Source organism: Hippocampus comes, unplaced genomic scaffold (genome assembly GCF_001891065.2).
Source record: "Hippocampus comes isolate QL1 unplaced genomic scaffold, H_comes_QL1_v1.1 scaffold248, whole genome shotgun sequence".
In the NCBI taxonomy this organism is placed as follows: Eukaryota; Metazoa; Chordata; class Actinopteri; order Syngnathiformes; family Syngnathidae; genus Hippocampus; species Hippocampus comes.
Genome location: NW_017806277.1, coordinates 1,334,005 through 1,359,779, shown reverse-complemented (window position 1 = coordinate 1,359,779; position 25,775 = coordinate 1,334,005). Strand labels below are relative to the sequence as shown.

General features: G+C 40.4%; 2 protein-coding genes across 7 annotated transcripts in view; both read left to right on the top strand.

The window, feature by feature from the left end:
• The first annotated feature begins 888 nt into the window (after nucleotides 1–888).
• Nucleotides 889–11,119, top strand: tmem218 (transmembrane protein 218). 2 transcript variants are annotated; one of them, XM_019857755.1, is made up of 3 exons: nucleotides 889–1,377; nucleotides 3,424–3,526; nucleotides 10,255–11,116. In XM_019857755.1, the coding sequence occupies exons 1-3, from the start codon at nucleotides 1,268–1,270 to the stop codon at nucleotides 10,387–10,389; spliced, it is 348 nt and encodes a 115-aa protein (XP_019713314.1). In that variant the 5' UTR covers nucleotides 889–1,267; the 3' UTR covers nucleotides 10,390–11,116. The 2 variants fall into 2 exon arrangements, with proteins under 2 accessions (XP_019713314.1, XP_019713315.1); XM_019857756.1 differs by lacking the exon at nucleotides 889–1,377 and adding an exon at nucleotides 2,294–2,505 and having other exon boundaries at nucleotides 10,255–11,119.
• Nucleotides 11,120–14,580: 3,461 nt separating this feature from the next.
• The window catches only part of robo4 (roundabout, axon guidance receptor, homolog 4 (Drosophila)), a 35,911-nt gene continuing 24,716 nt past the window's right edge, over nucleotides 14,581–25,775 (top strand). For 2 of the 5 annotated variants that reach the window (XM_019857744.1, XM_019857743.1), the window contains exons 1-3: nucleotides 14,584–15,113; nucleotides 21,525–21,851; nucleotides 25,181–25,338. In XM_019857744.1, the coding sequence (XP_019713303.1) occupies nucleotides 14,918–15,113; nucleotides 21,525–21,851; nucleotides 25,181–25,338 (681 nt within the window). In that variant the 5' untranslated portion in view covers nucleotides 14,584–14,917. Of the gene's footprint in view, nucleotides 15,114–19,768; nucleotides 20,057–21,524; nucleotides 21,852–25,180; nucleotides 25,339–25,775 lie in introns of those variants that run through there. The other 3 variants (XM_019857745.1, XM_019857746.1, XM_019857747.1) reach the window with 3 other exon arrangements.

Sequence of the window (25,775 nt, the reverse complement as noted above, 5' to 3'; positions counted from 1 at the left end):
CTTGTCGTTGGGACAGTTTGGAGTCTTCCATTAACTTGTTTTTGTTTTTGGAACGTGGGAAGAAACCAGAGTGCCCGGAGAATAGCCAAGCAGGAACAGGGAGAACATGCAAACTCCACACAAGAAGGCCAGAGCCGGAATTGAAGCATGTACCACTCCACTGTGAGGTGGGTGTGCTAACCAATCGATCAACCTGCCGCTCAAGATCATTATTTATTATTAATATTATTATTATTATTAGTATTATGCAAGATATACAATGCATATAAGGACAGGTAGACTAATTGTACAAAATGGAAAAAAAGACATGCAGAAAGAAAAACAACACAACAATCCCACATACTTGTACACGTTCGAAAGGGGTGGGAAGTGCAACTTTCTATTTTTTCATATCCATTGAAAAGCAAATTATGAGTGCTTCGCAAAATCACATTTTGAAGGCGGATCAGGCCCGCCCTCTATCGGCTCTCTTCAACTGCTACATGTCTTTAAATTAGTTCCAACACTACTGTCCTCTACTGTACTGTACTTGGAACATACCGCAAATGGATTCGAGTGAGCGTGATGTCACTTGAACAATACAATACTAGGAAATGCTGACTCTGCAGTGATGTCTGTATTCTGACCCTGAGTCATTTTTGTTGCCAACTTTATTTTTTGACATTTGATAAACGAATGATTAGTGTGTGCGCGTGTATGTGCGTGTGCGTGCATATGCGTGTGCGTGTATATGTGTGTGTGTGTGTGTGTGTGTGTGTGTGTGTGTGTGTGTGTGTGTGTGTGTGTGTGTGTGTGTGTGTGTGTTTATGCGCGCGACACTTGAACGGAATAGAATACCCGCTGGACGAACAAAATGGGAAACATGTGCCATAACCTAAAACATCGGCTCTGCAATTTCCCAAATCCCCAAATGTTTGAGCAACAATCCGTTCGATTGGCTAGTCCAGATTTCAGCTAACCAATTAACTTTTAGTTTGCTGTTACCAGGAAGCGTTGGACGGACGGACGCGTCGGAGGGAGTTAAAATTCAGCCATACAGTAGTGTATTTAGTTTTAGACTAAATTACTCGGCAAATTGACATGAACAAGGTACTATTGTGTAATCAAGACAGTACACTGGAAAGCACTGTAATGCTAATGTACAGCCGCCAGCGTTATGCAAGCCACAATTTGTACGTAAAGCTGAGCAGGTACAGCTAACAGTTTTAAAAACAGCTGCAACAACGTTCAATAGTGAAGCTGGATTTGTCCGACAAACCACCATCAAATGGCTACTACAGTCTTGGGAGTCGGCACAGGCGTTTTTGTCATCACTGCAGTTTGGATTGTGACTTTTGTGCTCTGGATGATGCTTCTGAGGGCATCCGGATCGTCCAAGTGAGTAATATATCAGAAGACGCAACACTCGTGCAAACCACAATAATTCCGTGTTTATAAACTTTTGAGCCTTACGTTATCTTGGATACTGATGGTTTTCAAATGAATCCCGTCCATACACTGTTCATTAAACAGCCTAACAAACACAAATGCATGATCTCTGATCTGATATTTCATGTTGTACATTCGTGACCAGGGTTCGTGACAAAACTGATCAAATTCACGCTTATAGGCGTGCGCGTTTTGTACATTTCTGGTGATGGTATTGTTCAAGAGTGATTATCAGTACGCCGTGTGCTATCGTAGCATAAAAGCGTCTGTTTGTTATTCAATGCCCCTCAAGTAGTTTCCGTGAAGGCAAAATTTGTGTCTCGGCGAATAGACTTAAAATTATTTGGGGTTTCCATAAAGGTCTGTTTCCTCAACCGGAATACAAACTAAAAGTAACGTTACAGCACGACTTACGTATGCACCACGATTCAATCGCCTTTATGTTAAGGTCTGTCTCTATTTTGTAGCGAGTAAACTAGTTGTGGTGCTTCGTGCAGCGACCGGTAGCCCGGAACGATTTTTAATTCTATAACGTTAGTTGCTGTTTGTTTAATAACGACACAAGACGTGATGGCGTTTGACAGATGCTTTAGTAGCATGAACGGCAACTGACAATAACAGTCGCGAGCGCACCTTGCCTCTTAGGTTATACCATCTCAACTAGAACGGGGGGGAGATAGTCCCCAAACAGTTTCTGTCACTAGATTAGACCAATATTTTATCCTTACCACCGATTGTTTAGGGACTTTATTATTTGACATAGAGTGGCTAAGAGTTGTTGTTGAACAGTTTAACGTTGCGGTTTTTATTTTTCTATGTTAGTTTTGTTTATCGCTGGGAACCTTTCAACAACTGGGGCTGGGAGATTGTGTCAATATCATAATCACTTAAGAACTCATCGATTATACATATTTAGGTTCCTAGATTACTGGTTCGTTAGAAAATTAGTTTTTCAAACTGAGCAAAAATGGAAAGTTCATCCTCCCTGGTAGGTCAAGGCGTTTTCATCATTGCTGCTGTTTTAATAGTGGCTCTCCTGCTTGGGTTGACAATCCAAAGAGCAACAGGATCGCTGATGTAAGAGCACTAACACACAGACACCACATACAATACACACCAGCCTGAATGCAAGGAAGACGACTTCTCGCTAAAAGATAAGGAAAACTACAATTTTAAAGTAGTGTTTTACAAGCCTATGTGCCCTTTTATTTCATTATTGTTTGGCATTGTTAAAAAATATGACCAAAACCAACAATGAGGCCTTCATCTTCCACAAACGACATTACATGATCCATAAAACTGCTGAGACACGATATACAAACACACTCTTCACTAGCCACACTCTTAACCTAAAGTGCACACCGGCTGAGGTATGCTCAACTGGTATAAACAAGCAGTCCACGAGTAACTAAAACAATTAGCCCTTTTAATGTGTTTTCTACTGATGGTAAAATGGTTTGACTTTGTTTTAGTCTACCCATCAACCATTCAAAGGCTTTAATCATTCTGTCATCGAACTCACACAGCTACTCTTCCAGTTTGCCAAAGTTAGCTAAAAGTGATGGTCATAACCCTATCCCTGATTAAGGTTCATTATACTTGGTGAACTATGCACGATGCAGTATACAGTATTAGGCAGCTATGAATTACGCCCTAGAATCACTTTAAACGACATTCAAGTTGAAGCTACTTGAAGGGATGTTAAGTTAGAGTAGAAAGCGGAAATTTATATTAGTTTCACTGTTGAGAAACCCTTTGCTACACACTGTATATTTATGTAATACCAAGTATAATGTCATTTCTTTTTGGGTATTTATCAAAGTCAAAGTCAGATTGCTCCAAATTTGCTATTTGCATGGTTTAAAAAAAACAACAACATCAAAGTCAAAATCAGATTAAGAGCCAAAATGTACAATTAGCTATTTTCATAGTTTTAAAAACACAACAGTCGTGATACTGCCCTTAATGTATATTTGTGATTTTTTTTTTCCCCAGGCTCGGAGTGATCCCGTTTTTCCTGTTGGCGCTCATCATTACCCTGGCACTCGTGTTTTTCCCTCGAAGCGCAACAACCCCATCTTCTTTCAAAGAGAGAGAGGTGAAGGCTTCCACTGATTTGAAACAAACTTCCATTTACACATGCCATCTAAATCACATTTACTCTGCACAGAAAATGTTGGCATTTGGAATAAACTCAGTAAAATAACAAATTAGTTGTAGTGTACCGTTTTATAACTCCAGAGCTGATTAAAAGTGATATTCTTAGAGTTGATCACAAATATCTTTCTCAGAGTTGAATTTTTACTTTTCAGGTTGTAATCTGAGTTTAACATTTAAAAGTATCAAATTCATTCAGAGTTAACCCATCCATTCCGAATCTGAACTGCTTTATCCTCACAAGTGTGCTGGAGGCTATTCCAGCTGTCTTTGGGAGGTAGGTTGGGTACACCCTGAACGGGTTGCTCAGAGAAAACCCACACAGGCACGGGAAGAACTTGCAAACTCCACACAAGAAGGCCGGGACCTGGAATCGAACCCATGACAAAAGTTTTGTCCAATATGACTTGAAAAAGTGGAAGCGTGCTTTAAAAGACCCTGTGGCCAGAAGATACAGCTGAGTGTCTTTTGGCGGTAAAAGTGTGATGAGGTTCATGAGTGCTGATGCACTGACTCACTCATCTGGAATTGGATATGAAAATGTAAACCCAAAATAGAAAAATAGCTAATATTTCAATTTTTGACTTTAATTGAAATAGGTTACACTCATGGCCAAAATTGAATTTGTGAACATTTGTTTTCAAAACAGTGTCACGGTGGACAACTAGTTAGCGCGTCTGCCTCACAGTGCAGAGGCCATGCGTTTGAATCCGGCCCCGGCCTACCTGTGTGGAGTTTGCATTAATCTCCCCGTGCCTATGTGGGTTTTCTACAGGTACTCCGGTTTCCTCCCACATTCCAAAAAGGGTTCACCTCTTTGTGAGCAACTACATGAGAAAATAGGCAAACCATTTAAGAGCAATGTTCCTCATTGTACAAAAGCAAGGCACTTAGGGATTTCCTCATCTAGGGTCAATCACATTATGTAAAGTTTAAGAGAATCTGGAGAAATCACCGCATGAAAGCGGCAAGGCTGAAAACCACCATTGAATGTCCAAGACCTTCAAACCCTCAGGCAGTGAAAAACCTCCATCAATGTGTAAGGGAGATAATCACATCGGCTCAAGAAAATTTCAGGAAACCAATGTCAGTAAATACAGTTCGACATTACATCTCATAAGTGCAACTTAAAACTGCTATGCAAAGCAAAAGACATTTATGAACAACACCCAGAAACACTGCTGGCTTCTCTGGGCCTGAGCTCATCTGCGATGGACTGATGCAAGGTGAAAAAGTGTTCTGTGGTCCACATTTCAAATTATCATTCTCTGAACTGCTTTATCATCACGAGGGTCATGGGCATGCTGCAGCCTACCCCAGCTGACTCAGTCATTAGGGTCCACCCTGAAGTGGTTGCCAGCCAATCACAAGGCACACAGATAAACAACAACCATTCACACTCACAATCACACCTAGGGATAATTCAGAGCCATAAATAAACCCACCGTGAATGTTTTTGGAATGTAGGAGGAAACAGGAGTACCCGGAGAAATCCCATGCAGGCTCGGGGAGAACATGCAAACAGGAAGGTTGTAGTCCGGAATCAAACTCATGACCTCTGCCCTGCAAGCTGGAAATGCGAACCAGTCAACCACCCCGCTGCCCAACATTTGAAATTGTTTTTGCAAATTGCGGACGTCATGTCCTCCGGGTCAAAGAGGAAAAGAACCATCCGGACTGTTATGGACAAAAATACAATACATCTTTATTTATATCGTGCTTTCACAACAGCTGCAGCTGTAACAAAGCGCAGAACAGGTAACATAAAATAACAAAACGTAGCGGAACACATAACACAAAACATGGGCAGTCATACAAGCGTAACAACTATTCCTGCATATGCCATGTTGTTTGAACCAGTTATAGAAGAAAGGAGAGAGTAAAAGTCTCCTTTCAGTTCCGAATAAAGCATAAAGTGGACATTTATGGTGGAAGTAAAGCTTATGATACGCAGACGGTGTGTCAATAAACGATCTGTGACCCATGTGCAATGTGAGGCGCACAGGCGTTCGACGGTTGGCCATCTGTGATTGCTAACAATGGCAACCACACTAAATCAAAATATGTATATTGATGCCAACACAATCTGTGGTGCGCATTTGTAAAAAAAAAAAAAAAAAGATAAAATACAAACGTACCCACAGAATCTACAGTGTGCCCTCACATCTAATATACTTTCATAACCTTTCATTAAATACTCAACTCTACCCTCTTTCATCACTAGTCAACATTCCATGTGGGTCACTGAGGAGGATACACTTTCAGTCATGGACCTTATGAATGAGACAAAGCGCCGGTCTTGCATGAGTTATGCATCCGGTTGATGTTTCAAAGCGCTGCTTATGTGCATGCACCCAGGTGTAACCTGTAAAGCCACGTTCATGCCAAGTCACGGAATTTGTTGTTGCAGCTTATCTCCCCCAGAATGAATGCAAGTGGTGCCATTCAGCGTAGCCTGATCACCTGTCAGTCAAACATACACCTGACATTCGGATCCTGATGACTGATTTCACATTCACACAGATTGAACAGAGATCAGAAGCACAAATAATATTGAAAGCATGGTAGATACACGACCTGTACCAAAACCGAATGTCAGCTCTAATAGAAGTGTTTACTTTTGGATTTCTACATTTGCATTTGTATACTCTTTTTACAAGCTTGCCACTAAGGCCTGCTATGCTTTATCTTTGTCCAACAGTAACACAGAACAAACACTCCCCCATGTAGCCTCTGGGTCGTGCCAGTAAACCAGTCAAATCTGCCAAGCAAGCTGCTACCTACAAAAAAAAAAAAAAAAAAAAAGCAGAGCAGAGCCCCCCTGTCCTGGCCTGCTCACATTTGGTAGCTTTTTGTGAAAATTGATACTGCCATGGAAGAGAGCAGCAGCACATCCGGGTTTTCTGCACTAGGTCTTTCTGCTAAAATCGATCCAATGATTGATGACGGCTTGTGGAATAATGATATTACTATGAAGTCAGAAAATCATTATTAAGTCCTCACAGCTGTTTGGCAAGGCAAGTTTATTTCAATAGGCACGTTTCAGGTACAAAGGCATTAACAGCATGACGGAAACAGAAACAAAATATTAAGTCTTAACATCATAAACAATTATAGTAAATTATTAAACCCAAGCATCAGTCTGGATTAAAAAAAAAGATGTGCAAGTGGGGATTAAAAGAAAGGAATAAAGGATAGATTCATCCATCCAGCCATCCATTTTCTACATTTTCTGCCGTCCTCGGGCAGTAAGCAGGGGACACCCTGAACTGGTTGCCAGCCAATCACAGGGCACACATAGATGAGCAACCATCGGCGCTCACACTCACACCTAGGGACAAGTTTAGAGTGTTCAGTCAGCCTGTCATGCATGTTTTTGGAATGTGGGAGGAAACCGGAGTACCCGGAGAAAACCCACGCAGGCACCGGGAGAACATGCAAACTCCACACAGGAAGGCCGGAGCCGGAATCAAACCCTGCACTTCTGCACTGTGAGGTCAAAGCGTGAACCACTGGACCACCCGGCCGCTTAGGATAGATTAATCTTGCAGTAAATCATAATATTCTAAGCTCTGATTCAAATGAACTTACAGTTTGAGGAAACCCCAGGTATTTGAAGAGTTTTTTTCCACAGGTGAGGAGTATCGTGACTAAATGCTGCTTCACTTTGTTTGGATCTGGTTCTGGGAAAACACAAGCAACCTGTCCCAGATGTCATGAGGGCTCTGGCTGCTTCATAGGGCACTAATACATCTTGCATGTATTTTAGTGTAGGCGGATTGGTGGTTAGCGTGTTGGACTCACAGGGCAGAGAGAGGTGCAGGGTTCGATTCCGGCTCCGGCCTTCCTATGTGGAGTTTGCATGTTCTCCCGGTGCTTGCGTGGGTTTCCTCCGGGTATTCCAGTTTCCTCCCACATTCCAAAACCATGCACGGCAGGTTAATGGAACACTCTAAACTGTCCCTCGTGTGATTGTGAATGGTTGTTTGTCTATGTGTGCCCTGCAATTGGCTGGCAACCAGTTCAGGGCGTACCCCGCCGACCTCCCGAAGACAGCTGGGCTGATAGGCTCTAGCACACCCGCAACCCTTGTGAGGATAAAGCGAATTTGAAAATGGAAGAATGGATGTATTTTGGTCCAAGACCATTTCAAGTTTTTTAGACCCACAGCAAGATTTTAATATCTATTTTTTGACTAATTGGAAGCCAGTGCAGTGATCTGAAATCAGGTGTGATGTGGTCCAGTTTAATGGTGTTTGGAAGGAGTCTGGCAGCAGCATTTTGGAGCAACTGCAGCTGCATGATTAATGTTTTTAATAAGATCTGTCAAGACACCATTGCGGTGATTTAGCCTCCTGAAAATAAAAGTATGAACACGTTTTTCTGTGTCTGTTGAGACAGAAAAGCCCTTAACTCAAGCTATATTTTTCCGGTGTTAATAGGCAGATTTAGTAGTGATTGTGAAAATTCAGGTCTTGGTCAATAATTCCACCAAGATTTCTGGCTTGATTTGTAGCTTTGAAGGACACGGAGTTATGGTGAGCGCTGAGCTTGGATGCTATAAATCAAATTAATCATTAATATTAATGTACAGTTATCATTTAAATAAAAATGTTACATTATAAAGATTTCATCATTGCTGAAAAAGCCATAAAGCATTTTAAAAAATAAATCACAAATTTCACCCATATGTTATTTAAGTATTTTTTACAAACCCTATTCCAATGAAGTCCGGATGTTATGTTAAAGATAAATACAAACAGAATGCAATGATTTGCAAATCATGTTAAACCTATTTTTAATTGAATACACAACAAAGACAAGATATTAAAATTTATTGTTTTTAGCAAAGCATCATTAAATTTGAATTTTTGACTGCAAAACATTCAACAAAAAAAGCTGTGACAGGTGGCAAAAAGAAGGAATGTTCAACAGCGACCTGTTTGGAACATCCCATGGGTAAACAGGCTAACGGAACAGCTGGGTGCCATGATTGGGCATAAAATGAGCTTCCCTGATTCACAAGCAAAGATTAGGCAATGTTCACATTTTTGCGGACAACTGCATGAGAAAATAGTCGCAACAGTTTAAGGACGATGATTGTCAACATACAAATGCATTTCATCATCTACGGTCCATAATATCAGCAGGTTCAGAAAATCTGGAGAAAGCACTGCATGTAAGCGTCAAGGCCAAAAACCAACATTGAATGTCTGTAACCTTCGACCCCACAGGTGTCACTGCATCAATAACCGACATCAACATGTAAAGGATATTATCACACTTAAGAAAGCCAATGTCAATCAATACAGTTTGGCGCTACATCCAAAACTGCAATTTAAAACGCTACTATGCAATGCAAGAGGCTCTGCTAGTGCCAATGGGATGGGGAACTTACACATCTGTGAAGGCAGCATTGATGCTGAAAGGTACACACGGGTGTTGGAGAAATATATGCTGCCATCCAAGCAACGTCTTTTTCTTGAACGTTCCTGGTTTTTTTTTTCAGCAAGACAATGCCAAACAACATTGTGCATGTGTCACAACGGTGTGGCTTCATAGTCAAAGAGTGCAGGAACTAGACAGACCTGCCTGCAGTCCAGACCTGTTACCCATAGAAAAGGTGTGGTGCATTATGAAACATAAAATACAACAGCGAAGACCACAGACTCTTGAACAGCTGAAGCTGTACATCAAGCAAGAATGGGGAAGAATTCCACCTGCAACTTGCTGGATATTGCTAGGTTAAAAAAAGAGAAGTGTTAAATGCATCCATAAGACCCTACATACATTTACCCCACCTTTTCCTTTCTCATTTGTTAAACGCACATTCACACATTCTGTCATTCCACCACCTAACCTGTAAATTATCTCCCAAATCATCTGTAGGGCTTCCTGCTCTTGTGTCTTACGGATACACGGTCATGTTCATAAATATTGGGACACCACTACAATGAATATGAAATGAGACAAACAAAATGTGCTTTTACCCCAGACTTTTATCTTTAATTTGAAGGTATTTAAATACAAATCAGGTGAATGGTGTAATAAATATAACAATTTGTATGCAGTATATGCATTGTATTTCTTAAGAAACCAAAAGTAATTGGGCAAATGAACAACCAGAAATCAAAGTTTGACTTTTTAATACTTGGTTGCAAATCCTTTTCAGTCATTTAAACCTCTAGTACGACTGCCTTCAGTTACTGCTTGTTCTTTGGACATTCACCCTCATCTTAAGCAAATTAAATGTGCACTCAGAGCAGAAATCTATTATTATATAAGTGCTATTATTTTTATTTACATTGTACATTTTAATGAAATATTTAGCAAAAAGGAATCCCTGTCAGGTATTTGACAGGTTGGTAGTTATTGCTACTTAGTGACCTCATAACAACTATTTGCATCCCAATTTTTCTTTCGTTTTTGTGAAAGCCCAAATGTCTACCCTGCAGGATTGTTTCTGGTTCTGTTTAGTGAAAGCTCTCTACTGACATCTAGCGGCAAAATGTGTGAAAATCTGAAATTAGAAGTACAGTACCACGACTGTACCTCAATTTTTTTATTGAATTGTTGGCTTCTCTCTCAACTACATACAATATTTTGGAAAAACTCTTAAGAACTGACAACACTAAGCAAATTCTTTGTTCTTTTTTCCCTCCTCCACAGATAGTGGACACTTTATTTATCGCTCGCTATGTGCTGCTGGCTATAGTGAGTGTGAGCTTTCTCGGCGGGCTGTTCATGTTGCTCCCCTTTCATTTCTTGGAGCCTGTCTATGCTAAAGCTTTCAGAACACACTAGAAGGAGTTGGCACTGGATCACATTGCCGATGTCAACAACCCAAAATAAAAGAAACCAGCAAGAGGCCCACTTCTTCTTCTTCTTCACAGACTGTGGAACCAAAACAACAGGAGAAACTTTCCCATGGCCAATGTCTTATAGATTGTTTATCCATCGCGGTCCAAGTTGAGTCTCTAAATACTTTCCTGTTGAGTGCATCTAGAGCATCACTAATAGGTGAATGCAAATTGAGACACTGTTTTGTGAAATGTTTTGTTTGCCTAATGTTTTACTTAATTCATGTGTTTTCAGTTTTAAGATGTCATGTTTTCTTACCATTTTAACCGCCATTGAATGCCCCGTCTGTAATTTATTTAAACTCCCATGTGAAACTACTGGTGATTTTTTTTTTTTTTTTTTACTGAGCTGTTTGTCCTTTTATTTGACTTCAAATTCAACATTAAAAGGAAACAAAATTCACAATAACAGCTTTTTGTCTTTGTTAAGACCAAACAGCATAATGACAGGCAACCTGCCAGCGACGAAGGGACATAATGCAGTGTTTCTAGTTGTCTCACAAAACAACTTTTTTTTTTCTTAACACTTATTCAGGGTAACAATAGTTCATTACCCCGCTAATTTTTGCACCTCGCATGAATGTCTTGGCTCACTCAAGTTAATTTACGCAGAGGCTTAATTGTTAGGACAGTACACTTCAGAAATATCCAAATTGATGCATATTATACATGGATAGAGAGAGAGAAAATGTTGACTTAATTTTTTAAAATATTGTATACCCAGTGACATTATGAGGGTGGGGGCGGGGGATTACATTTAGCCTGCATTTTCATCAATGCGTTCACATATTTCAACATGCAAATACGGTCGAATGAGTCAGTTTTGTCTGCTCCACGATTCCATACATCTGTTTGTGGTGTTTAATCATACTTTTTGACAACGAGGGAACCTTTCAAGTAAGTGAAGTCACAAAAATCAAATTGAATTTTTTTTTTCCAGAGCTCCCCCACCCCCACACATATCGGCCAATGCGCATGACTTCAGAGGTAACAGTGAGTCCCTGCTTTCCCAGAGCTGTATACTGTATTAGCCTCTGAAAAGAATAAATGTTGAACACGTACATTGTTCTTGACTCTTAAAACAATATTGATTGTAAATGTTGATATATATGATACTTGGGGTAAAAATGTTCACGAGCACATGCACCACATCTAGAAAAACTCAATGTGATGTTCGGCTACTGTGCGGTAACTGATTTCAGGTATGAATGAGCAAATGGCTCCAAGGGCTTTTTGCAATAGTTTAATTAAACACTTGTTCTCTTCTTGTTTTAAAAAGTATGAAGCCTGAGGGGATGTGGAGTGGAATTCCAACCAGGGTAATAAAATGGAATCGAATGAATCAAAACCAATCCTATTAGTTCCGCCCCACATCTCTGTACTGTGTTCCTTTTGCTGCCTGCATAACAATACAGACCCACAAGCTGGGAAACTGGGGAGTTTCAATTGGGTGGGATCTGGAACTTTTTGACTTGGATAGACTTTTTGGCTTTAATTGGCCGCCTGATTACCAGAAAATATCATCTGAGTCCTTTGCATAAGGAGGTACTGAAAAACCAGCTATGGTGCAATGGTGCGCTAACAGTAGAAGGAAATATTCCACTTGGAATATTGTCCATAGTAGGCTATGTTTTGCTGAATAAAACGACCCATTCAGACATTAAGATTCCTTATGAATTTCAGGATTTCAATCCAGAAAATGTGTATGGTTTGAAAATGTAATCGCTGAAAACTCAATTTAGAATATCCAATAGTTTTCCTTTTCTGACATTTTTGCTCCCACACAATTTTTCACACTAAATCACCTCTGTAATTCGCCCCCCACCCCCCCACACACACAAACACTTTTTTTCCCTTGCTTTCCTCATTTTAATTTTTTGTAGCTAAACTCAGTGTTTGGGGAGTGGGAAAATGAGCAGAACAAAGCAAGTGGGGGTTTGAGGGATCATTTGAAATCTTTGTGGCACAGCCAGCTGGACATATAAAGAGACGGGGGGGAGAGACCGGAGAAAGAGAGAGCAATGCAAGGGTAAAGAGGTGTGAGCCGAAAGCTCCGAGTGTGAAGTTGTGAAACTGCAAAGGGGATGTGGTGAACCTCCTCTTCAGTAGATGCATGCATTCAAATGCACTCAAGCAGAACTTCTAGTTTGCTCTTCTCAGTCTCAACCTTTTTGCCCTCCGATTGTGATATGCAAGCCACCAACTCCCCGCCAAGCTTTCAGCCCACAAAAAAATTCATTAATGTTTGGGAGTCACCAAAGTTGGTGCACTTATCCCAGAAGAATGAGCCTCAGTTCATGTTAAATCATCCAGATAGCAATGTTAACCACATCTCCCTGAAAGTGTGGTCAAAACTGCTTTTTATTAACTCTCTGAGGTGAAATGAGCTATTATTAAATGCAAATATTTATTTACTAAGGACCTATAAGCTATTTGGCATAACCGGTGACACCAAAGTTTACCATTTGGGCATTTCCACCAAGTTTAAAGCCACCACTAGAAAAAAGATCATCTTTTCTGTGCACCCTGCTCTCGTTTGTGTATTTCCTCTCTGTCCTTGAGTAGCCGTAGGCTTTTGATATCTTTCTCTTCTACGGAATAACCCCTTGGCTCTCCTGTGGAGCAATTGAATGACCGGATTAGCGGTCAGGTTGCTCACCTCCAGCCTGCTGCTGCTAGAACATGGCACCCTATTGTAGGATGAAGAAATCTTTATCACTGGGGTGATGGTTCAGTTTAACAGTGTTGAAGAAAATTATTTAATACTGTGAAAGCTTTGTGAAAGCCACTGGCGATAAGGATAAAAGAATAGAAATGGCATGGGTGGTCTGAGCAGCCTCTGGAGCTTGCTCTTTTTTTGCAAAAGATTCGTTGATCATCCTTTCACATTGAACTGCTCCTCTCCACCGTGGCCAAAGAACCAAATAACCAAACACTCAAACTCTGATTTCCAGCTTCTCAAATATGAATACTTGGATTTCCTTGCTCCTCAATGAAAGCATACAAATTGTCCTTGTGCTTTAAACCAAGACACTCATGTACATCAGCTTGGATTTCGAATAACGGTTCAACATTTTTGTCAATTTTCTGACATTAATGTCGACTCCTGTAACATTGTGTTGCCCAAACAGTTTGTCGTCCAAAGTCTGATTAAAGATCTTTTCACACTGTAGACACAGCAAGCCATGAACTAACCCCTCATTGTTTACATGTCTGAGTTTTTGAAAAACTAAAACAAAGTTTCTCAGTTGGAAAATTAAATATCTTGTCCCGATTGAGTATTTAATACCTCACACTATGTTCAGTAGTTTAAGTGTACAATCAGATCTTGCCCACAAATGATGGGGCTGACATGCATAAACGCCCCACTATACAATTCGATATTTCTGTTTTTGTCACCGTCAAGGTTTTTGAAAAACACATGACAATTGTGTTGTTTACCTGGATTTAAAATTGCGTTTCATTATGATAAATTGTGATAAATTGCCAGCTGGTTGTCTAAAAATAGAACAGAACTGCCCTGAACAACCATTGAAAACTGCAGAAGCCTTTGGCTTTACCTTTAACAGTTTTTGTATCTTTCATTTGCTACTTGTTTACCGAAAAGTAAGGACAAGACAGAGACATACTGTATAATCTTTGTACTCTAAAATGTTTTTAAAATGAAACCCCTTCATCCTCACATGGTTGAATTAGTTACGTTTGTTTTGCTTCTTATGTGTGCAACATGATGTATGGGCGTCATGCTGTGTGGACTGGCAGCTACAAATTTGCTTAGCAAATTGACTAGCAGGAGGTTGGCTTTAGTGCAGGATGGCTTTTACAATAACTGTTATATGAAAATATTGTGTTTAAATGTGTTAGACTCCATAAATGGTCACATTTGCCTCACATTTGCCTCACAAAAGAAATAATTGGGATCATTCTATTTAAATTCAAGAATGTTGAAATCATATTTTGGGTCATGTAAAACCCAGCGCATTTGATCCATTCGAATTTGTTTTCATTGAAATATAACAGACAGCCCACTCCGTGGCCCCCCACCCCCATTTTTTGTAGCTTCTTTGACTCCCCTTCTCCCCCAGTTTCAGACTTATCCCATGCAGATTGAATGGCATACATTTGTGACAAGACACTACCCCTTGGTCCCCTTTCCCTCTCTATTTACTCAGATGGAATCTCTTTTTCAGTTGGGGGGGGGGATCTGGTTTTCTTCAAACTTCTCCCTCCTCTTTTCCATCTCCCCAGGAAAAAAGGACCCAATAAGGGGGGGCGAATGCGACTAAAGAGGAACCAAATTAAAGAGAGTGAGATAAAGGGTCCTCGGGTATGTTGATGGATGATCATGTTCCACGGATTTGGGTTGGAATTTTAATGAGTTAGTAATTGACTCTACATGGGTGTCACAGTAGAACCAATGTAGATTTGGTGACTTGGACCCAGGAAGCGAAGTCAGGACTTTGAGACTCAAGATGAATGTCAGTGCATGGCTACTCTATGTGTCATTGCTCTATACTTGGGCTGAGTACTCTCAGAGGTGCAAATGTCAAGATCTCTGTCCAACAGAACTGGAGAATAAGAAGTCCAAGACTCGCATAAAGGTGCATTTTCGCAATTCTCTCGGACATAAGCACGCATCTTCCAGAAGCAGGCCACAACACAGAAAAGGTGAGCTTTTCAAAATTTCAGTCATATTCGCCTCACCGTTTTGACCAGAACATTGATTGTGTCATAATTGGTCAGAACTTGAATAATGTCGGGTGCATGTTGTGTTAAGGGTTCCTTCGTCATTTGTAAAACTCCCACAGAATTGAGAGGATTCGGCGCTCCTCCTCAACTTTTGTCGATCAACCTTGAATGGTCTTAATGGCAGAAAACAGTTTTTGTGAAATAATTTTAATAACGAATATGAAAAATAATTTGCACATTGGAAATGTGTATAAAAATATTCAGACACCGTTAGAGATTTTGTTTTAGCAATGCCATGAAGATCAAATACAACTGGAAGGCCACCAGAGAGTAAAATATAACTATCAGTAGAAAATCATTCATAGAATTTTGTATTTGATATTCTGTGTCCATTTGAATGTTAGTTGGCTATTTCCTTGTGAATGGATGATGAAGAACAGACGAGGCGGCATAATGATTCTCGGGTTTGCACATTTCTACTACAATGACTCACATGGTCAAGTTATAACAACAAATAAATGAATAAAAAGAAATCGCTCTCGTCCAGATCAACACCCGACGGGTTTGAAACATCATTGGTTGTCGAGTGGTTGTTCCCGAATGCACCGTTATCAGAACAAAACTAGTGTTGACCTACGACTTTTGCACTGCAGGCTTCTGTTTATTTTACAGGGGAAAGGACTTCACTCGCTGTGTGCTTTTGTTTCGTTTTTAACCCTTTCATGCACTCTGTAACCTGATAGCATGATAAGCTGTCCACTGTAGTAACTGCTGTCCTTGAAAGTGTTAAAATATACTTCAATGGAGTTGCTAGTCTCCTTTTATCACATCCCTTTTTCCCACATGGCTGTGACCAATTTGCTCCTTTGATTCTCTATCCCTCCATCCTTCCCCATTCTAATGCTTGTTCTGACCTTTAGTCTACATTGTGAGCGAGGTTCCTTCCTTCAGACCTGTCTTGGTCCCGTGGATTATATTGAGCTGCAACAAAAGATTTGGAGAGTTTGAAGGTCTCATTGTTTATCCTCTCCAAACCTTTTGTTGCAGCCTGAAAGATGGCTGATGTCTGGGCCATCAAGCCCAAGTTGTTGGATCAATATAAACATCAGTCACTTGCTCCAAGATCTTTTGGGTGCTCACAAGGAACAGTTCACAAAAGAACCATTTCTTTATGACTACCCTTGGAAAAAAACCGAGCTTCCGGTAGTTCATCTATTTCTGGGTCATTCTGTTTGAGATTACAGTGGGCCGATGAAACTGTTCAAGTCCGACCTCATGCAGAATATTCATTAGCCATTTGCGGTTGGACTACGCACACATAAGGGTGGAGCGGGCTACTTGAAAAGAGAAATGTGGAAGTACGTATGCAAAGCTGTGCCCATCTGTTTAAGGTGCAACTGAGAGCGAAAAAATGATTTTTGATATGAGTTGAAAGCATAGGGAACGAGTGCCATAAATACAGCCATTTCTGCAGTGGGGTCCCCGTCTTTCTGTTTTTTGTTTGGCGTCCAACTCCCACCATTGCTGGCAATGGATGACAGGACAACAACTCCAGCCTTGGAGCGACATCTCCCCTTGGACGTATATACAGTATAATCCCTTGTGTTTCCCCAACATGTGATAAACTGGTTTCCAAAGGCTGCACTGCCGCTTGGTTATGCTTGAATATTCCTCGTGGGAACGTGAAAGTCTGAGAGAGGTTCTGGGCTTCTACTGTGGAACCAACTGCATTCTGCATTGATTGGGGTTAAACAAAGGTAAGTAAAAGTTAGCTGCCATGGCATCTCAGACACAGGTCCCGCAAGCTATTATAAACGTTGCTTCAATACAACCACTGCAACCAACAAAACGCGTTTGGATCTCCTATCCATCCATCCATCCATCCAACCATCCATCCATCCATCCATCCATCCATCCATCCATCCATCCATCCATTTTCTGGACCACTTTATCCTCACAAGGGTTGCGGGGCATGCTGAAACCTTTCCCAGCTGTCTTCAGGCAGTGGGCGGGGAACACCCTGAACTGGTCGCCAGCCAATCGCAGGGCACACATAGACAACCATCCGCACTCACACTCACACCTAGGGACAATTTAGAGCGTTCCATTAACCTGTCACACATGTTTTTGGAATGTGGGAGGAAACGAGAATCCCGAGAGAAAACCCAAGCAGGCATGGGGAGAACATGCAAACTCCACACAGGAAGGCCGGAGCCAGAATCGAACTCTGCACCTCCGCACTGTGAGGCTGACGCGCTAACCAGTCGACCATCGTTTGGATCTGTATAAACCAGATTTTATCTTTTCATCTGGCAACCACAGGTACCCTTTAAGCACAGAAGCCAGACTTAACTCTCCCTAGCCTTTTCATCCAGATCTTCTGGGAGGATCCCTTGGTGTTGCCAGACCAACTGGGAGGCGTAGTTTCACCAGTGAGTGTTGGGTCTTCCAGGTGGGACATGACTGGAACACGTCATCATGAGAGCGTCTACGACCTATCCTAACCAGATGCCCGCCCATGTCATTTGACTCCTCACAATGCAAAGGATCAGTCACTGTCCTCAGAGCCCATCCAGAATGATGGAGCGTCTCACTTAGTCCCTAAGGGAGAAAGATTCTGAAAAGGAAGCTACTTTCTGCTACAGAACGGTGTTCGACCAAAATCCGTTTCAGAAGGCTGTTTGAAAAGCAATTTGTTCGAAATCCAAAACTATTTTATTAGCCCATGATTAGGGGCTAATAAACTATGCAGAAGAAAGAAAAAACAGTGAGATTTTCGTAAATCAAAACAAACACGTCTGCTCACAAAGAACGTTACACGAGGAAGCATCACTTGCGTGTAAGGAAGCCGAGAGTAGTCGGGTGGTGTATTTGGGTTTGCTCAGTTTGGTCGAAAACCGGTTTTCTGACGTAACCCGAGGTGTAAAAATCTCAAATTTTCTGGTTGAAATCCAAGGTCTGACTGTACTTGTATGCATAATCTTCCTCCTGTGGCCAGCTTGTGGTTCATAGCTGGTCGTGTGAATTAGTAAATTGAGGGTTTGCCTTTTTGCTCAGTTCCATCTTCACCGCAACAGACTGCTGCAGAGTTTGCATTTTGAAAGACACTTCACCGATACTTAATGAATGCCTCTGTCATACATTCTCTTTATACTTGTAAAATAGTGTGTTACTCATGAAATCCATGCAGTCCATCCATGGTTCAGAAAATGTAATTTTATTTATTAAATGAAAACATTTTGAAGTCTTACTAAAAAAATAAATAAAATAAAAAATTGCAGAATTGAAGGTATCTTTCAAATGAATTAAAAAATGGATCTCAGAGCAAACTTCTAGACCCAGAGATGAAAGTCCTCCGGATTTTCCCGGAATTCCGGGTTTTTCAAATTTTTATGAAAATTTCTCCGGAGAATTTAGGAAAATAAAATAAATAATAAAATTAATCCGGATATTAGTTGACAACATTGAACGAAGACGCGTTTGAGTTCGTTGTATTGCTTTCACGAGCGGAGCCATATTGAGGCACTAACACTAGTAACGGTAAAGAGATTTTTGTTTGTGTAATAACGACAGAAGACATGATGGCGTTTGTCTAATGATTTGGTAGAACGAATGGCAACTTGCAACAACAGTAGCAAGCGTCATTTTGCCTCTTGGGTTATACCATCTCAACTAGAAGGTGGGGGGATAGTCCCCAAACAATTTTCGTCTCTTTATAAACACACCTGCTAAACCCCAGTGGAACGAATAAAAGACGCCGTCAACAAGACAGTTGTTGTAAAAAAATATATTTGGCCAAAAAGGGAAAAACACAGATTGGCAGAAAATCGTGTCCGTCGGACTTCGAGCGTCGTCTCGGCTAACTTAGCTTAGCTGTTGTCGTGTGTGACGTCATTTGCGTCGACGCTGATTGGTTGAAATCAAAAGACGCGCTTGCGTACATGTTCGCGCTGAAACACGCACAGCAGAGCGCAGCGGACTATCTACTGGTGAGGCTCACTTAGCTTGAGTGGCGTCGCCACAACAGTAATACACTTGCCTCGCACTCTCATGGCCTCGCCATATCTTGGAGATTTCGAAATTTCGGCCCGAACGGAAGCCACAAAGGGTACACGTGTGAACACAAAAGGAAGATTAATCATTGAATGTCGAGTATTTGAAGAGCGTTTTGTGTAAACTATTTATTCCGGAATTTTCAGAAAAGTCCACTTTCATCTCTGTAGACCTAAACTTCTAGTAAACAAAAATGCCGTGAGTCGTCATACTTTTGGCTTTCGGAGTGTGCAGCGGGGCCTTCACCTGAATTCAAAAATACAATGGAAATCAGTCTCTGTGATTTTCGGCACAATTTCAGTCTTGTTTTTAAAGTTTCAAGGAGAAGTGTTCTGGAATCTTGTCTCATCTAATCAAATAACATACACATCAATTATCAATTCATCCATCCATTTTATAATCAGTTTATCCTCACAAGGGTGGCAGGCATGCGAGAGCCTATCCAAGCTGTCTTCAAGCAATAGGTGGGGTACACCCTGAACTGGTTGCCAGCCAATCACAGGGCACACATAGACGGACAAACACATAAATCAGACACTTCTAATTTATTTTCCCAAGCCACGCAGAGCCACAAGATAAGGAGGAAAGAGCCTCACGTGGCGAGTTGCCGATCTCTGGGTTAGATGATAACAGATTTTTTTTTCTACAGTTATTATAAGTCCAAAGCACCCACGTCCCCTTATTTATTTTGGCTTTTATTTTGAAAATTTCCCCCGCTGCTGGTTGGCTCCGTGTTAGAGTAATGCAGAGTATCAACAAAAATAGACAATCTTTGTGAAGACTGGCTTGCCTTGGCCTGACAGCATCCATGTCCATCGCCAGAGGTGATGTCATGTTGCTCTTCGTGATAACCGCATTTCTTTTGCCAGGTAAGTTACTTATGTACTGCATATACGTTATATTTCTTGTAACATAGCTATCAATTTATGTTAAAGTATCGACATGGTTAATTTGTATGACGTGCGTTCGTAGTGTAAAAGAATAAGGCACTCAATAAGGGGAGAGAACATGTGCATTATATTCACAATAAGTTTAAAAATTAATTGATTATTCAGAATAGTTTAATGACTGGTAATGTGATATTCGTGTGCTTGTTGCTTGTGTGCTTGAGTATGCGTGTGTTATTGTGCGTGTTTGGAAGTCCACTTTAACTTGAATTAGACATGGCGAAAAATATTTTCGATTCACATAAATGTTCTTGTGCGTTTTAAATTACATCTATGTGTCATGAAAGGCTTACATTGATGATTTGTAAGTTTTTTTTTTCTACATTTTATGTGGAACTGCTGCGACAATGTGGGTAACGGGGTATTATCTGTCATTTGAGGCATTTCCGGTTCTAATGAATGAAGGACCCATTGAAGCAGAGCATATCTTCAGTCGGTTGTGCAATAGTTGTTGAATAATATTTGATCTGATTGGTTATGTATTTAAATTTCAGTTGGAGTAAAATGAGTTACCCTTGTCTTTGGATTACATGAATCAAGTAGTTTTAAATGTCTTTTATTGCAGAAATATTAGTGCACCAAATCAATTTAAAAACATCCCAAGTTAAAATCACTATGATTTTCTGTCAATTTTAAGTTTACAAGTTTACAGGCTCTACAAAGTACAGTGTAAATACACACATACACATTCTTTAATTGTGAGTATGCTGTTGATCAGGGAGTTCCAGGGTTCTTTCTTCAGTTGTTCCTGAGTGCCTTGAGCTTCCTCTCCTATCAGGAAGCTGATCAGTCCCCCCTTTCCTTGGATGTGGTCATCCGTCTGCAGGAAGTTCAAACAATGGCATTCATGTTCTACACCCTGCAAACATTGTTTGTTAGTAGGAGGGTAAAAACGTGTTTGCTTTGGATTCAAGCTGGGCAAAAAATGTGTCACGATATGAGTGTTTCATACATGTCGACAGCGATAATTACTGATTTTTTTTCCTTTGACATAATCAAATTAGACAATATAAAACGCACACAGCTATCAAGACAAAAAATACCATTCAAAATATCTGGTGGAAAAACTAACATGAAATCATTTACAAATAATTAGATTAAAATGATTAAAACCAAGATTCAGCAATTATACTTTTTTTTTTTTTTTACAATGGAATTTTTTTTGTTTTTATTGCCAACATTCTTTTAGGCATCATTTTCTTTTAGGTGTTTTTTATAATGCCAACATTATTTTCAATGTCAAAATGTAATGGCTGTGGTCTGTTTCCATTCTGTATGTTCTCAACAACTGGTAAGGGACACTCAAAAGAAACGAAAAGAATGCTATTGTAAATAAAGAATGGCCAGACATTTTAGAACTTAATCAAAAACAATTTGAATCCTTTAACAGGTGCCAGAGTTTGTGCTGACGATGTACCACCCCGCATTGTGCATCACCCCTCTGATGTCGTGGTGAAATTTGGAAAGCCAGCCACATTCTCCTGCCGGGGGGATGGAAACCCAAAGCCAACCATTGAATGGCTGCACAACGGCCAGCCTCTGGAGATATCAAAGGGAGATGGCCAACTGCAACCCATGATTTTATCAGATGATCGGCTTTTCTTCCTGAGTGTGGGTGGAAGTGATCATGGCCACTCGCATGAGGGAGTGTACACGTGTGTGGCCAGGAACAGTGCAGGAACGGCCATGAGCCACAATGCAACCTTGCACATTGCAGGTAAGACTTCTGCTGAATTTTACTGAATGATTCATGAGTGAAACTTTGCTCTAAAAAAAAAATCAGCTATTTCCACAAGCAAGTTGAGGTGTATCCAGTTTGATGTTTTGTTTTTTTGAATGTACAAAAGAAACCAACATTGATGGGCATCCCAGTGCAGCTGCATCATGTACCTACAAATGATTAACAACACCCCTCAGTAACACTGTCTTGACAGCCTCTGATTGGCGAGTTTTCTGCACACCAAGTTGGTTCAAATTTGATTGAAATCCAACACAGGATTCTTTCATTTGTGGATATAAATCTGATGTATACAGTATTAGATGCATGTGAAGTATGGCTCATCTGACCTAAATGTCATCAAGTGCCAAATATGTGCTCCATGCAAGCTTTGTAGAGCGCTTGGGAGACTACTCAATCGTCCTTGCATCTGCAAAGTTTTTTAGAGTACCGAATTTTCTGCACTATGAGGTGCTTCGGAGTATAAGGCGCACCTTCAATGAATGGCCAATTTTAAAACAGTTTTCAAAGATAGGGCGCACCACATTATAAGACGCATAGGATAGAAGCTACAGTAGCGGCTGAGGTTGCATTATGCATCCACTAGATGGAGATAAGTTAAAGGGAATACAATACAAAACACCTTGATTTATGTAGAGCTTTCTCAACCACTGCAGCTGTACCTAAGCGCTTTACAAAACATTTCAAATACACTAAATATGAAATATCCTTCACCCGTAATAAAAACCTATGCATTAACATTTTGACTACGATTTTATGTGTTACCGGAATTACGTAAGCGGAAATTCCACTAGCCGTAACCCGGATGGAGGCGTAATGCCGCGGGAGCTTAAATACACGCAACGCCCACCCCATGCGACCGAAAAGACACGACGCTGAGACACGTTTTCACTTAGCGTTTTTCGATCATCAGATTCGAAACGACGACGTGTAAGTGAGTTTTTATTGGCGTGCGTTTTACTGTAATTGTGAATGATTTTAACTTTATTCACTTACGTCCTGTAGAACGTGGCACTAGCTTAAAAGCAGCACCCACTCGACACGACCGAACAGACGTGTTCGCTTCGCCGTTTACATTCATCAGCTTCGATACGAAGACGTGTAAGTGACTTTTTATTGGCGTGCGTTTTACTGCAATTGCGAAAGATTTTAACTTTATTCACTTACGTCGTGTAGATCATGGCATCGAAACGTAGAAGAACTGTAATGACTGGAGCGGAGCGAGTGAAATGCATCCGTTTGAGCGAGGCTGGACACAAAGTTAAAAACATCCAGCAGACACTTGGAGTCGGAAATCTACGAAACTTTAAAAAACAAGGCATCAATTCAACTCCTGTTGACAAGCCACCATCCAGCGAGGAAGCAATGCAAATGGCAACAAAAATCCTTCAGTATGCACAAGAATTACCAGACATCGGTGATCAGCGGGACAGTTACTTGCAACTAACAAGAAAACTGTATGACACACAGGCAAACATTGTCATAAACCAAAGAATGCATCCAACAAAACAATCCAAAATAGACACATTTTTTTCCCAAGACAGAAAAAAATAAACAATACTTTACGTATTTTACTGTTGTGATTTTTTTTTTGGATACACCTGTATTGCAGTTTTTGTTATATAAATAGTTTTTGGACAGTATATTTTTGTATTTTATTGATTGTGTTGTTACACGTGCATTTTGTCAACATACTTGCAGGTTCATAAAGGACATGTACCATGCTCATTTCCCAAATGAGGAATTTCTTTTATCAGGACAAATTGGACAGCGCAAACACGAGTTCGTACTAGAGAATATTTACTGTACTATGTCCAAGAAATCAGAATATTGACCCATATATAAGGCACATCGGATTATAAGGTGCACTGTCGGCTTTTGAGAAAATGCTTTTAGGTGTGCCTTATTGTGCAGAAAATACGGTAATTAAAATCAAATTAGAGGCATAAAATGGAGCCAGATTGGGGTGATTTTTCAAAAGGTCACTTTAATAAGATTCTACTATCTACATAGAGTTTTGACATTTGTGACAAAGTGTTTTGTTGTTGTTGTTGTTGTTTTTTTTGTTTTTTTTTTTGATAACTGCAAACTGGCCCTGTGAAATGCAGGCTCCAAAAGGAGTGAATCCTAATGAAGCTTTCCTGTGCGCTAGACTGTCAGTCAGCCATCAACGCTTCATCAAGTTCAATAAGCACACGTTTCTAGGGACATCCAATCGTCTGAAGTGGCTTAACGTTTTCCTTTATTTGAAGCAGTTAATGTTCTTTAAATCTTAATTAACACACTTCAGTGCATAAAAAAGGCTGAATCTGTCATGATTTTTTTGACAAGAATACAATGACCTGGACGAATAAGAATATTCACACGCCAGAGATTAAATATCTGCTTCAAACGGGTCAGAAAAATACCCATTTACCTGTTCTTAATTTCAGGGCTGCTTATTTCATGCCAAACACACCAATCTCTTTGGTTTAGATTAATTTCTAGAAATTTGTAAATCTGACTCTAACATCACTCCCTCACCAGTCGTGAACCCTGCTGTAATGTTGGTGACATATTCAGGGTTCAAGGTAAATGTGAACTTTGGGAGTGTTCTTTATCAGGCCCCACAAGCTTTTTAAGGTCTAGCAATGCTTCTGTGAATTGTAGGTGGGGAGATTTGAAATTAAATGCTGAATATTATAAAAACCCAGTATGGTGAAGATAATACTGGGTAAATATGATCTGTTCTCCTTTGTGTAGTGCAGCCTTCCTCAAATGGGAGACTGAGGGCCGGCTTCAGACCAAGTCATGGTCTAATGCGGGCAGATGGTGAATTCCCTTTAAGTAAAAATAAAGTACTACACAGTTATGTGTCAAGCAGCTCGGTTTTATTACTTGAATCCGCTGTCATCGATGATGTAAGTGCGACTCGGTTGCTCCTGTTGTGATTATTTCACCAAAATAAGGCAATCTATTAGTTTACTGGAAGTGATAACATCAACGTGGAAGAAACAAACCTCCGACAGTCTTACAGTCAGTGGCTTCTTTTTGCATTTCAGCAGAGGCTGAAATGTTAAAAGATTGATGAGTTTAAGGGCCCATGATTCATTATTGACAGTGAGATGTATTTGTATTTTTTTCACCTCTCATACTTTTTTGTTAGAAAATGACCGCGGCAGCCTGTTGAGGTGTATACTGTATATAGTTTACCTATCTGTCAAAACAGTATTCGCAATCTGTGCTATTTAATAAGTTATTTATTTATTTATTGTCTGTTTGATGCCCTGATGACTTATTAATTCTCAGCCGTTTCTTGTACTTTGTAGCACTGCAGGAGGCCTTCACCGTGCAGCCCAGTGATGTCGAGGTGGCAGAGGGGGAAGTGGCTGTTTTAAACTGTGCCCCCCCAGTGGGACACCCAGAGCCTAACATTATGTGGAGAAAAGACGGCCTGCCAATCAACTACACTGACTTCCACTACACTGTAAGATAGTCTTTGCCTCTTCCTTAGCTTCAAATCAAATGTTTGCATGTTGGTTACTCAAGAGATTAGTCTTATTCCAGTACCTTGCATCGTGCTGTTATGCACAAAAGTCACCACACCACCATTAGCCTTTTTTTCTTTTCACTGCAGTCATTTTGACACAAGAAAATAAGAAATAGAACGGAAGCAATTAACATTATTGGCAAAAACAGTCCAAGCACAAACCTATGACATTTGGTAAAGGTGTGGCTCATTATGGCAACACCAGTCTGCTTGACATTTTCACTGGGTTGGGAATAAGAACTTGCCCCAACTGTATATTGTTATAGCCCTTGGATATAGTACACAAAGTGCACACACAATGCGTAGAAATAAAAAAACGTAGGACACAACGGTCATTGCGTTCTGTGGTCACTGAGAGCTACCCAACAGAACCA

Bases quoted from the DNA above. Each gene is read 5' to 3' on its own strand.
- tmem218 (XM_019857756.1), top strand. From the start codon at position 2,396: ATGGAAAGTTCATCCTCCCTGGTAGGTCAAGGCGTTTTCATCATTGCT. The intron at 2,506-3,423 runs GTAAGAGCACTA...TTTTTTCCCCAG, and splicing joins AGAGCAACAGGATCGCTGAT to GCTCGGAGTGATCCCGTTTT. The intron at 3,527-10,254 runs GTGAAGGCTTCC...CCTCCTCCACAG, and splicing joins CTTCTTTCAAAGAGAGAGAG to ATAGTGGACACTTTATTTAT.